We start from the raw sequence: 12,598 nt of genomic DNA on the forward strand, positions 1-12,598 counted from the left end.
CAGGCCGCATGACTGAGTCTGATTCAGGTGCAACTGAGCCTTCGAGGCCTTCCCACACTGCCAGACAGCCCCACTTCTCCATCTCTCCATCGCCATCCATCTTCAAACATGTGGCCATAAGGCTGCTTCGACCATGCCCATCTCCACCACAATACTGATTCATACACTATGAAAGGATCAAAGCTCTTGTTCCGATCAGTTGACAAGTCAGCCGTGCGAGCGGTATCGCAATCCTCAAGGCGGTGTGTACATACCGTCATCCCTAGCTCAAGTCGTTGCACCCTGCCAACTAAGGTGCAACCTGTCGGCAGATCATGTTTACTTTCCCAGCCCGCCGAGCTTTCGAGAGCGATCTGGCCTGGCACACATGTGAAGCTTACGAGTGGCAAACATTCTCTCCTCCTCTCGGAAACGCAAGATTCGGGAGCGCCAGAAACACCGCGTGGCGCCAAGGAGGGAGGTATCTCGGACCATGAATATCAGACCAGGGTCGGAAAAGCCTGTCGAGTGCTGGTCGATAGCTTGCCTGACTTTATGCAAAAGGGTGTAGTCGATCTCGAGGACCTGGACCCTAACTACGAGTCTTCCCACTCTCCAGGAAGGCGGTCAAAATGGAGCGCCAAGGGCCTTCTTCCCAGCCTGTCGCCCTTCCTAGGACAGAGCTTACTAAGACGCTCGGCATGGTCACAGAAGGGCAAGGTCAAGGTGGCGGAAGATGAAAACGTATTCGACAGTCTTTACCATCCTTCCATCGCATTCGAATTTCGACCGCCAATTCCGCACATCAGCCTCGGCAAGTCAGAAGGATCCAAGGTAGACAAGAGCTCCCCACGCAAAGCTAGGACGCAATCCGACGAGTCCGATGATCGAAGAAGCAGCTCAACCTCGCTCGAAGTGTACGAAGAGTACTCGCGCGGCGGACCCACGATATGCTTTAACGGCCGTACCATGTACGTCGCCAGCTCACACCTGCTCAGACATGCTTTATCGGCCCTGTTCCACGACACTTGCCTCCATCTTGAATCTGCCCGCTTCGAAGGCCGTTCCAAAGCAGGCAGCTCATGGCCAGGGATCAGCCCTTACATCAAACGCAGCACCCAGCCAGGCACAGATGCCGACTCGTCTCATGGCGGCTCTTGGCAGGACAAGCTAGTCGTCAGGCTACGGTTCGAGGGAATCTCCCGTGTCTCCTCGCATCCGCACACGTACACTGTCATCTTCAAGTACGAGTTTGATCGTGCCACCGGTATGATTGCTCGTCACATCGTCGACAACATTCAGCCTGTGCCTGGTAGCAAGGTTTGGGCTGGACTCAGCAACGCCTGGGGAACACTGAGCCCGTATGGCGTTGCGGGTGGCGGTGCAGCACCTGGTGGAGGTCCTGCCGCTTGCGCTCCAAAGGTCGCCGACAGAGGCGATTGACTCCACGCTGCAGTCATTTCAAGTGTGCTTATGATTCTACCCTTATTTCAGTCTCCCTCCAATTCGATGCTGGTATAGCAGCTTGTCGCAACCCTCAAATGTACTTTAGTCTCGCTCTCTGAAGGATCTGTGACGGCATACCACACCTCTCATCAATCATTATGTTCCACCATCATGCTTGTCATTCAGCGTCAAGCACGAAACTTGGCCAAAGTTGGGCGGAAAATCGGATTGTCGAAAATGCTGGTCTAACATGTCAGGAAATTGAGTTTTGAGACGCGCGCGTTGACGCGCCAACTTGGCTGCTTTGTGCGTAGAGAGCAACACATGAGCAGCTCAGCTCAAATTTCCGAACAAGCCTGCAGCTTGTGTTGGTCTCCCTTGTCTCCACCTCGCAGGATTAGCGGTCACTCCTTTCGTCTACACCACCATCTCGCTCCTCATCTCTTCACCATTAACCAGCGGTGAAGCTCGCATAGCGGCCCTTGTATCATGTTGATGCCACGACAGTCTTCATATCCGCAGCATCCGATGATGCAGCAGCAACAGCAACAACAAATGCAAGGGCAGCAACAGGCTCAATACGATGCCCAATACGCTGCTGCACAGATGCACATGCCTCCGCAACCATCACAGCACCTCATCTCATCTTTGCAGCATTGCGTATCATCCGCCGCGAGCTGTGTTCAGACCGTAAGCATATCACTTTAGCATGTCGAGCAAAACGCGTCGATCTGTACTGACCTTATCTGGTGCCGATTTCTCAATGTCCTTGATTGTGTACAGATGAAGGAGGCGATCGACACACTGGAGTTTGCGATTCAAGACCATCCACGACTCATGACTGTACTCAAATCTCAACGCGTAAGTCGTTCTCCCTGCTCACCCTCATCCTCGCCAGCCGTCCACACCGAGCCGTCCATACTGAACTCAACCTTTCACTTCTCTCTCTGCACCTGTAGCACTTCGACCTTGTCTCGCAAAGAGACATTGAAAGCGCCCGAGAGCACGTTGCCACTGAAGTCCGACCTTACGTCGAAGAGCTCTGTCGCAGGGCAACAGCCGAAATCCAACGTCAAGATCGTCGTGCAGTCGCACTCAAGAACAAGTACGAAGCTTTGCAACAAAGGATCCAAAACATTCGCTCTATTGACCTACACCAGTCCAAGCTAACCTCAGCAGCGGCGGAAGAGAGCAAGGAAAAGGAGGCCGAGACGGAAGAGAAAAGGCAGGCGAGGGAAGAGCTTCAAAACCAACAGAGAACAATGGCACAGTTGAAGGCCAGGAAGGAAGCCCTGTTAGCGAAGGCAGACGAGTTGGAGAGCGAGGCTGGCATGTCTTAGAGGCGGAAGGAAGGAGTTGTTTCGATGCGGTCGCATGGCCTTCTTGTACTTCTATCAACGTGATTTGCTAACCACCAGAGTCCTATCTGCGCATGGCTGAGTCCGCTTGATTGGCGCCCGGTGTGTCTGGCGGAACAAGTCTGCTCAGAGACCATCTCTAGAAAGTGCGCTCGCAGGCGCCCATGCGAAGGCCCCACAGTCAAAGGCAAAGGAGAGATGATAGTTTGAGATGAAAGTGCTTAGCAGCATCCCTTTACAAAAGCATCCGAGCGAGGTTTCCGCAAGTGGATGAGAAGATCTAGAGCTCAACCTTGGCTCCTTTCTTTCCGGCTACATCCTGGTTGATAGCTTTCAACCTCTTCTCCAGCTTATCAATATGCGCTTCCGCTTCAGCAAACATCCTCTTCACCGCCTCCGGATCATTCACTGGAGCGGCAGCCTCCCTAAACCGCTCTGCATTCTGCTTATACAGTCTCTCCAACACTTCCGTTACAGTTTTTGCGATCATATCCGGCGTCGCATCGTTTCCGCCTGGCGGAGTGATGTAGACGTTGGGTGCAAAGATGCGTTCGTAGCTCGGAGGTGCATCACCTGAACCACTGCTGCGGCGGGGAGAAAGAGGACCGTAGTAGCCCTCGTCGTTGAAATAGCCACGATTGACACCATCTGTTTGCATGCGGTCCAGATGACGGACCATTCGAGCGGAAGAGGCGAGCGACGCAGAGGCTCGTCGATAGGTGTAGATGTTGGAGAGCAGGAGAATGAAGATGATGCCACCAAAGACGAGGGTTTTGAGGTTGACTCCGCCTTCGATGCCGACCATCTCGAGGGCGCCACCAATGAGATCGCTGACCATTCCAAATGCGTCCATGACCGTGTCCAAGATTCTGCCACTGCCGCTGGCGTCGCTGCCAGCACCTCCACTGCCAGCGCCGCTCGAGCCGGCAGCGTCATCATTTGCACCGCTGGCAGAACGCTCTCCTGCAGCAGCAGCGCCTTTGCGACTGTTCGGCCCGGGCGTAGCAGCACGAGCGATCTCCTCCACAGCAGCGGCATCATCACCTTCCTCCTTGAATTCAGACGTGTGGTCTGTCAAGTACTTCCTCACCGCCTCATCAAGCTCCTTGTAGTACTGCTTTTGGCCATCCAGCGAAGCTCTGTCAATGATACTCTTCAACATGCTGCGTCCCGACCACTCCACCTGACACGTCACATAAACTCTCGACACATTACCGGTTCCTTCCCAGGTGATACATGTCTTGGTCTTGACACAGAAACTGCCACCACTTGGCACATCCGGCGTGCGCGTTGTTGTCAGAGTGACGACATAGTTGTCGAAATCAACGTGCAAGTTCTCGTCTTGCAACACACACTTGGTCTGCTTAGGTCCAAATCCACCGGCAAGAGGCTTGATGTACGAGATGTTGCGCGTGAGAAGGTTGCGGTTGTCCGAGCTGGGGTTCCATTCGGAGATTTGCAGATCCATGAGCTTTTGATCGTTGGTCCAGAACTCTTTCATGAAGCCAGAGGTGAAGAGGAGGTTGTAGATCTTCTCGGGAACGGCGGGGTAAGTCGTGTCGAGTACATTCGAGGAGAAGTGTTCTTTCTTTTCTTCGCATGGGCAGGTGGTTTTGCGATGTGCGGCCCGCTTGCCGCCGGGTGCTGGCGAACGACTTTGTGGGATAAGAGGTGTGCCTGACCTTGCGGCTGCAGCGGCGACTGCGGCCAAATTTTCATCTCGAACGCCAGTCTTGGTGCCCTTGAGCTTACGCTTGAGTCTGGCTCGCTTTGATTGCTTGGAGTCACCGCCATCCTTGCCCTGTTGTTGCTCGGAATCACCTCCCTTGCCCTCACCTGCGCCGCCGGGAAGGGCGGACGAATCGGCATCATCCTCAACCTCTGAGTACTCGTCAGAGAGCTCAGCTTGATCGGCAGCAGCGATTGGCACACCGGGATGCGACAGCTTCCAAATATTGACGATGAGGTCGTAGGTGGCATCTCGTGAGAGGAACGAGGTGAAATTGTGCTTGGATTGCAATGTTGCGATCTGGATGGCATTGGGAATGACAAAGGCAGTCATTCTCTTTTCGATCGAGATGACCTCTGAGAAGGGCATGACGACGTTGGTGACCCAGCCAAAGATGTTGGCTTTGAAGCAGAGGTGGTTCTCCGAGATGTAGAGTCGGCCTTGGATGAGAATCTCACGGACCAAAGCGCAGCCGTAGTCTTCGATGAGGTAGTCATCCTCAGGTACTTGCGGGAAAAGCTGGTGGAATTCGTGGTTGCGCTTCGAGCTTGCCACAGCGAAGCCGGTGATCTGTGGGCCCATGTCTTCGGGCCATGTCGTCTCGCCGTCGATCTGATCGCCTCGGCCGCCAGCTCCACCGGCCTGTGGTGGAACGAGACCTCCACCGCCAATGGGATGGGCTCCGTCCGGTGTCATCAATGGCGATGTGATGGGCATGCCTGGTACACCACCGATGGAAGAGAGGAGAGCAGCTGATGCGGCACCAAAGCCGGCAGCTGCACCGAGTCCACTGACCGAGGATCGATCGCTGGTGACAGAGCCGTCGTAAGACATAAAGCTACTTGTGCTGCGATCGCGTGTTGGTCGATGCGGTTGAAATTGGTTGCCATCTTGGTCTTTCTCGATCATGGTGCCTGTCGAGGGGTCGCGATAGATGCCGCCTTGGAAACCCGATACATGTCCGGCCGCGCCTTCCTCGCCTAGATCCGTGCCTAACTTCTTAGTCTCTTTCTTCTTCTTGGTTGATGGAGGCTCGGCATCGGCTAGGGCGGCTTGACCATGCTGCAGTACGGCCGCATGACCGACCCCCATACCAGCCATTCCGCTTGCTGCCAATGCACCAGCGATACCATTGGAAGGCGCGTTCTTCTTACCCTTGCTGGCTTTGCTGATGGTGCTGCTGTCGCTGTTCTTGCGAAGTCGCAGGAAGGGCACGGGAGCAAGGCCGCTGGATGAGCCTGCATCCGATGGTCTACGTGGACTGCCATCCGTAGTTGCTGGGAGATCCCCGGGCCGGAGGAGAGCACCACTTGATGCGCTCTTGGACATGGCCTGATTGTGAGTGGGCGAGATTCTGCCTTCCATCATGGTGCTAGCACGTTGTGGTCCGCCCCTGTTTGCGTCAGCATTGGGTGTGAGAGCAGAGTCGGAGCGCTGCATGGGGGCGTAGAGGTTGTCCTGGTTGATGATCTCTTCGAGCGAGTCGGATCGAGGCAGTTCAGCACGGATGGGTGCAGGTGTGACCAAGGTGGGCATAGTAGACGAAGCAGTCAAAGAAGGCGAGCTCGGTGCGTTGACGCCAGGCTGCTTGGTTGCTGGAGAAGCTGTATTGTGAGAGAAAGAGGACACCCGTGCTTGAGCAGGAACGCGTGGCGTAGTTGGACCAGGACCGTTAGCATTTACGACATTGGACTGACCAGTGCCGAAAGCATCTATCGAGAGGCTGCCATCGCCTGGACGATTGGAGGGAGTGTCATGCTGTGGAGCTTGCCGGACAATGACAGGGTTCGAATTGGTGGGATGTTGTGTGTGAGAATGGTGTGATGTGGACAGATGATCATGGTCATCGTCAAGGACACTACCGCTATCGTCGCCGTCCTCGTGATCATCTTCATGGTAGTCTTGTGCGGTAGCCATCGCTCTTCTCATGAGCTCATGTCGGTTGAGCGGCTCTGACTTGCCATGGCCATCTTCGCTCCTGTCGATCTTTAAGCCTCGTCGAGAGGTTTTGCCGGTGCTGGGAGCGAGAGCGCCAGTAGGCTCACTTCGCCATTGACTGTGGTTGGAAGAGGATGGACGAGCCATGTTGCGCTGCAAGTTAGATGCAGATGCGGACAATGTACTGTTGGGATCAGATTATCGGATGATGGATGTCACTCGTCTTTGAAGATGGTATAAGCGATAAAGGACCAAGGTGCTGTCGTTGCTGCCGTCAAAGAGTTGTCCCGGATGGCTGGCTGTTCTTCAGGAGGCCTTGCTGCTGTAGCAATGATGCATCACGTGATCAGTAATGAAGGCGTGCGCGTCTAGGCTGGACTCAACAATCGACTCGCTCCGCTTCTCCCCTGTTACGGCGGGCCGGAAGCCTGCTTGTCGAGCTTCGAGGACCACACACGGTCTTTGCCTGCAACGCACTTAGTTTGTTCGTGTTAGGTATATACAATTTCGGTCTTGTTTCGTGCGATTGAGTCCAGACGGGACGCTCAAAAATGAAATCACCGCACGAGCCCGCCTTTCCAACTTTACACGCTATGCGATGCTGAAGATTACAATCCAGTGAGACGCTAAAGGATGACTGATGCAGAGCCGATCTGGTCAGAGGACCGATCTGAACAGAGATCGGGTACAACACAGTCCCGCTCATTGTCAAGCTAGGTCATGAAGTAGGATACTCTCACGTTCGGTATGAGCCTCATAGATGTATATATATCAAGCTGAGAACACTAGGTTCTCACCACGTTCACTCAGTCAATTGAGTATATATGTTTCTGTCTTAAAAGCAGCAGTGACATCGTACTCAGACTCTCCCCGATCGCCAGTTATCGGGACCAAACTCTTTCGCTTTGCAACAAAACGACGCTCAGACTGTGACTGTGGTGTCAGAGCGAGCCTCAGGGGAGTTCGGATGTGGAGCGAGTCCAGGGTGGCGCTTTTGTTCGCCTTTTTCACACGGGCTCGGCATCGTCTTGATGAGGCACAATCAGTGGAGAGAATGTGAATGGACCATGACCGCATCGGCAGTACCGACTGTCGACTGTCACGTTGCTTTCGGCATCGATCCGACCAGGATTCAAAGACGAGAAAGTGGGTAAGACAGCAGCTGAAGACGGTGTGTGAGTGATATGATAAAAACCTCACCGATCCAACCAAGCAGCTCGCAACGCTGAGACATTATTCCTGCATCCCCACCACCATCTCAAGCCGGAAGCCCCATAGAGCCAGTATGAGCCATGAGAACGAGCCTCTCGTCGTCTCGACACCAGAAGCCTGTCTACACCAGTCGGATCTAGACGTAAGTCTTTCCCTCTTGCGAGCATTATATGATGCATAAACTTACGCGCAACCTCTCTATCTGGCCTCCGTTGGGGTGGTCTTGGTACTTGCAGACCTTGAAGCATGACGAGTGGCTTGGCGACAATGTCCTAACTTTCCATGCCGAGTGGCTCAATGCGCTCAGCGGGCAACTCGACAGAGGCAGCTCCTTGTCTCAGGTTAAGATGTTTCCGCCTTCTGTCGTAGAAGTGCTGTGCACACTTGATCATGCCTCTTTCGAAGACGTTGCGGCTATTGTACCAAGACCGAAGGAAGGCTACCTACTTGTGCCTGTCAATGACCGCTATAGCCCATCAAGTCCAGGCCACGCATCTTTAGGAAGTCATTGGAGGCTTCTGCTAGTGGCTGCAAGTAAGCCAGTCGCCCATCATCTAGACTCTCTCGGTGATTGCAATCAATCCGCAGCCAACGCAGTATACGCCAGCATACTCAAGCTCATACAGCCAGGAAAGAATCACAGCAAAGCTACTGCCGTTCCTAGAAAAGTGCACTGTCTTCAAGGACAGGTCAACGGCAGCGACTGTGGCATCTATGTCCTTCTTCTCTCTAGCCTTTTGCATCGTCAACTCAACAAGTCATCATCAGATCCTTGCGACGTCGACGCTGTTGTCGAAGCAGTTTGCGCAGACGCCACACCAGACAATGTCGGTCGCTTCCGTCAGGCATATCTTGACTGGCTACAGAAGTGGGGGGATATCACGCACCATCAAGAGCATGTCGAGCCAAGTCAACAGATCAAGGCTCGTTTTCTAAAGCTTTTCTCGGATCTCGGTGTGGAGTAAATAAAGTTGGCCATATTTAAAGCACGAACTAAAGAGATCATTGAATACCTTGAGTGACCTGTGTTGCTTTCTTCTTGCTTGTGCTCAGCCATCGCCATTCCTCGAGTCCCCACAAGCTCTCATTCGGTCGGCGGACACGATGGCCAAGACGGCTGATCCAGTGCAGGCTGCACGCAAAGCTGCCATCAAGCGCGAGGCCAAGCGCAATCGTGAGCGCAAGGAGCAAGCACAAGAAGCGCGTCTCTTGCGCCAGGACACCACTGCGCTCGAGCGTCAGATTCAACGACTCGAGTCAAGGCAGGGCACACTCGATGCAGAGGAACAAGAGGAGCTTAAACGACTACAGGCAGAAGCTGCAAAGGTCAAGCGCATCAAGGAAGAGTACATTCGCAACCATCCCGATCATCGCAACTTTGTTCGCGGCTACCAAGACGGTGCGAGCAGCTCAAACGGTCAGAAGACCAATGATCGACCTCACATCCCCGCCGCCTCGCAGTTTCGAGCGGCCCTTCCAGCAGCGCAATTGACTCAGCGAGATCCACGATGGAGCATCTACTACGATGCCATCTTCAACCCCTATGGTGCGCCACCGCCGGGCATGCCTTACCTCGAAAAGTCGCATGCACAGCTTGTTGCGGAGGGTCTTCTAGATGATTCCAAACCGCCACCGCTGCCGGAAGAGACTGCCGAGTATCAATGCCTTGGCTCGGATAATGACAGCAACGACTCGAGCATTGATGAAGATCTGAAAGACATTGTTATGCCTGCAGGGCCGCCTCCCATCAGGCTCCTTCCTGATCACCAAGACATGCAAAGAGGGTTCACCGTGAACAACAATCCATCTAGAGGCAGAGGGCATGGGCCCAGCGGTGGTGGCAGGGGCCGAGGCATGGAGGAGCCTCGCCATCAGAGCGGAAGGCAAGGACGTGATCCCAACCAGCAGGGTAGTGCAAGGCCGAATCGCAATCCTTCCGGTCTACCACCACGACCGCTAACTGGACCTTCAGCACGACCAGCTCCACCGATGGCGTCTGCTAAAGCATCTTCATCACGCCCGCCAGTTCCAGGATCTGATCCACCAAGACCTCCAGGACCCCCGCCATCGATACCGGACGGCGTTGTCATTGCTGCAGAGCCTCAGCTGCGTGACTTGAAAAAAGAGTCGACCGCCTTTGTACCAGCCGCATTACGTAAGAAACAACAAGAGGAGAAGGCAAGAATGAAGCGAGGTCTGCCAGGAAGGATTGATGCAGCACCCATTTCGGAGGACATGTCGAGCGAAGCTTCGGCAGCGGCTTACAAGGAGAAGCCGGACCTACTCAAGTCGGTGCAGGCGCATCTGCCGCCAAAAAGCACGGGTGGACAGTCAGAGTCGAGTGGCAACAACAGCAAGAAAGAGTACGATGAATTTCTTGACGAGGTGGGGGACTTGCTGTGATCTATTATCTTGGTCAGAACAAGGTCTGATTGAATAAGTGACATTTTACGAGACTCTGCTGCATGTCATTGGCGATACCACTTGCCCACTTCATTTCAGAGATGGCGAAGTCGATGCGGCCACAATGGTGGGGCGATCATGAGATCACTTCAGCAAGGGAAGTTTTTCGGACACGGCATCAGATGAAGTGAAGACCTTGTGTGGGTCTAAGGGGCAGGAGGAAAGGCAGGAACAGTGACACACTGTAACGTGCTGTAGGGCATATATACTCTCTGCGTTTTGCATCACCTCCAAGCCGTCGCCCGTAATCGGCCCAGCCTGCAGCCCAACGTCACTCAGCAACACTCTTACATCAAAATGAGGATCGCAAGCATCACCCTGTCTGCCCTCGTCTTCGCCTCAGCATGTATGGGCGCTGTAACAAGAACTATCTTTAAAGATGTTTGCAAGAGCGTGCTCGAATGCAATGTTACCGGTGACGATTCACCAGAAGCAGCCCTTCGGCAAGTGGATGAGCACGCGCTGTACTCCATGTTTTGCAACACAGGCTGCGATTACGCCGTCAACAAGGCCATTTCACACGCATTCGGCACCAAGGTTAGCACGATCTGCAGTGTCAAGAAGGTGGAACTCAACGTCAAGCAGGAAAAGTACACGGCAAAGGACAATGATGAGTCGAAACGAGAGAGTCAATGGTTCTCAAGAACAGCAGAGATTGCTAGGAGGGATATCAATGCGTACACGGTGGGAAGCGCTCAAATCTCGTTTTGCTGCATGGACAAACGTGGTGTGGACTACACGGAGGATGCGGCAAAGAGGCTCAACCTAGAGATGTCGATATGCAAGTGGTTGTGAACGTCGAGACGGAGAGGTAAGTGATACTACTTGTAGCAGAGGCCAACGGCTCCCTCATCCCGAGCCCGATGCAATGCACCCGATTGAACGAAGCCATTACGATGAACATCTCAGCACTTTGACCGAGAAAAGTCTGTTGCGGTGCGACTATGTCAATTGCACAGAGCAGGTGCAAAGTTAAAAGAAGTGTCAGCAGAAGTGTATGGTGGGAGAGCATCGCACAAATACGACGCTTGGGTTGCAGCCGTCCCAACAAATCCGCCCACTTTCATGCCGCTTTGATGCAACACGTCAGCACCTTACCTGTAAGTTACTTGTCAGCTTGGCTGCGTTGATGTCAAGCCAATCGATGCTCATGCATTAAATATCGATGTGATGCTGTCTCTCGGAAAGCGTCACCCATAATCGAGTTATGGTGATGTTCCGAGGCAGCGATGATGTCGAGCCCGACGGACCCACAAGAGAGACGCGTGCGCGAGTGAATGATTAGAGAGAGCCTTGCGCTGGAAGCAACTGGAAAGAAAAGAAGGGCTTCAGGAGCCGCTCTGTGGGGGGAAGAGATGCGATTGTGATTTCCGGTAAAGGAGAAGGACACACAGCTGCTGCTGCTGGTTCGTGCGAGCTTGAGTGTGTGTGTCTCTCTGTTTCCTCTTCTCGAGAGTGTGGCTTTTTTTTTTTTCTTTTCTTTTCTTTTCTCTTTCTTTTTTCTTTTTTTTTTCTTTTCTTTTCTCTTTCTTTTTTCTTTCTTTTTTCTTTCTTTTTTCTTTCTTTTTTTCTTTCTTTTTTCTTTCTTTTTTTTTTTTTTTTTTTTTTTTTTTTTTTTTTTTTTTTTTTTTTTTTTTTTTTTTTTTTTTTTTTTTTTTTTTTCCTCTCCCCCTTCTGCTGCTTGTGCGTGCACAGACATTTCAGCGAAAGCTGTCAAAATTCGAGTTCAACAGCAGCGCGCTCGCTCGCTCGCTCGCTCACACATCAAAGTTGCAATCTCAACTTTGTGTGGCTTCACAGAGGCGCTCTCTCTCTCTGAATCAGCTCCACTCCATTGCTCAACGGTAGAGTTGCGACGAGAAGTCCAACAAGGAAAGGGGTTCCACTGGACCTCCTCTTCAGCAACGACCATCATCTCCATCATCCATAGCGTCAAACTTTCACTGTGGGCTCATTCAACAAGATCTGCCGAAGCATTGCGCCCCAGACGTAGTGAGGCCCCGCTAATCCAACTAGGCCCCCTGCGCCCACCTCTCACTTCCTCCTCCACCAGGAAACCCGGAGACATCGTCACGCACCGCTTCTCTCATCAGCTTTTTACGCGAGCTAAACGGCCACTCGCACCGTCTTGAACGTTCGGTCCTGTTACTGCAAATCCTTTCTTCGGCGCGATTCCTCCGTCTTTCCCAGCCGCCCCTGCGAACGCTCTTTTCTTGCGAAACTCGCTTCACTCACGCCTTGGACTCCCTTAATGACCGCCACATCCGACCCATCGACCGCAGCTTGTCAAGATCCTGCTGCCAATCGCAATTTCACGCCATCATCGGCAACACATCCGCACAACCTCACTGCATCCGCATCAGCTGCGCCATCTGGCCCACAGCCGCCATCAATCGACACGGATCCGACCCACTTGCCTAGCAACGAGGCTCTAAAACAACATCCCGGCACTGCTATCGCTCAAGGAACCGCC

At 53.2% G+C, this 12,598-nt stretch overlaps 6 protein-coding genes across 6 annotated transcripts; 5 read left to right on the forward strand and 1 right to left on the reverse strand.

The window, feature by feature from the left end:
- Nucleotides 1–168: 168 nt before the first annotated feature.
- Nucleotides 169–1,422, forward strand: UHO2_03827 (uncharacterized protein; the record flags this gene model as incomplete). Its single annotated transcript, XM_041559784.1, has 1 exon — nucleotides 169–1,422. One exon carries the CDS (start codon nucleotides 169–171, stop codon nucleotides 1,420–1,422), a length of 1,254 nt encoding a protein of 417 aa, XP_041415718.1.
- A 492-nt stretch (nucleotides 1,423–1,914) lies between these two features.
- Nucleotides 1,915–2,765, forward strand: UHO2_03828 (uncharacterized protein; the record flags this gene model as incomplete). The annotated part of the gene is made up of 3 exons (XM_041559785.1): nucleotides 1,915–2,115; nucleotides 2,209–2,286; nucleotides 2,385–2,765. 3 exons carry the CDS (start codon nucleotides 1,915–1,917, stop codon nucleotides 2,763–2,765), a joined length of 660 nt encoding a protein of 219 aa, XP_041415719.1.
- A 298-nt stretch (nucleotides 2,766–3,063) lies between these two features.
- UHO2_03829 (uncharacterized protein) lies at nucleotides 3,064–6,597 on the reverse strand (the record flags this gene model as incomplete). Its single annotated transcript, XM_041559786.1, has 1 exon — nucleotides 3,064–6,597. One exon carries the CDS (start codon nucleotides 6,595–6,597, stop codon nucleotides 3,064–3,066), a length of 3,534 nt encoding a protein of 1,177 aa, XP_041415720.1.
- A 1,138-nt stretch (nucleotides 6,598–7,735) lies between these two features.
- On the forward strand, nucleotides 7,736–8,627 carry UHO2_03830 (uncharacterized protein; the record flags this gene model as incomplete). Its single annotated transcript, XM_041559787.1, has 2 exons — nucleotides 7,736–7,804; nucleotides 7,899–8,627. 2 exons carry the CDS (start codon nucleotides 7,736–7,738, stop codon nucleotides 8,625–8,627), a joined length of 798 nt encoding a protein of 265 aa, XP_041415721.1.
- Nucleotides 8,628–8,766: 139 nt separating this feature from the next.
- Nucleotides 8,767–10,065, forward strand: UHO2_03831 (uncharacterized protein; the record flags this gene model as incomplete). The annotated part of the gene is made up of 1 exon (XM_041559788.1): nucleotides 8,767–10,065. One exon carries the CDS (start codon nucleotides 8,767–8,769, stop codon nucleotides 10,063–10,065), a length of 1,299 nt encoding a protein of 432 aa, XP_041415722.1.
- Nucleotides 10,066–10,422: 357 nt separating this feature from the next.
- UHO2_03832 (uncharacterized protein) lies at nucleotides 10,423–10,920 on the forward strand (the record flags this gene model as incomplete). Its single annotated transcript, XM_041559789.1, has 1 exon — nucleotides 10,423–10,920. The coding sequence occupies one exon, from the start codon at nucleotides 10,423–10,425 to the stop codon at nucleotides 10,918–10,920; it is 498 nt and encodes a 165-aa protein (XP_041415723.1).
- Between the last annotated feature and the right edge of the window lie 1,678 nt (nucleotides 10,921–12,598).

This window comes from Ustilago hordei (assembly GCF_900519145.1).
Source record: "Ustilago hordei strain Uho2 genome assembly, contig: UHO2_contig_07, whole genome shotgun sequence".
Taxonomy (NCBI): Eukaryota; Fungi; Basidiomycota; class Ustilaginomycetes; order Ustilaginales; family Ustilaginaceae; genus Ustilago; species Ustilago hordei.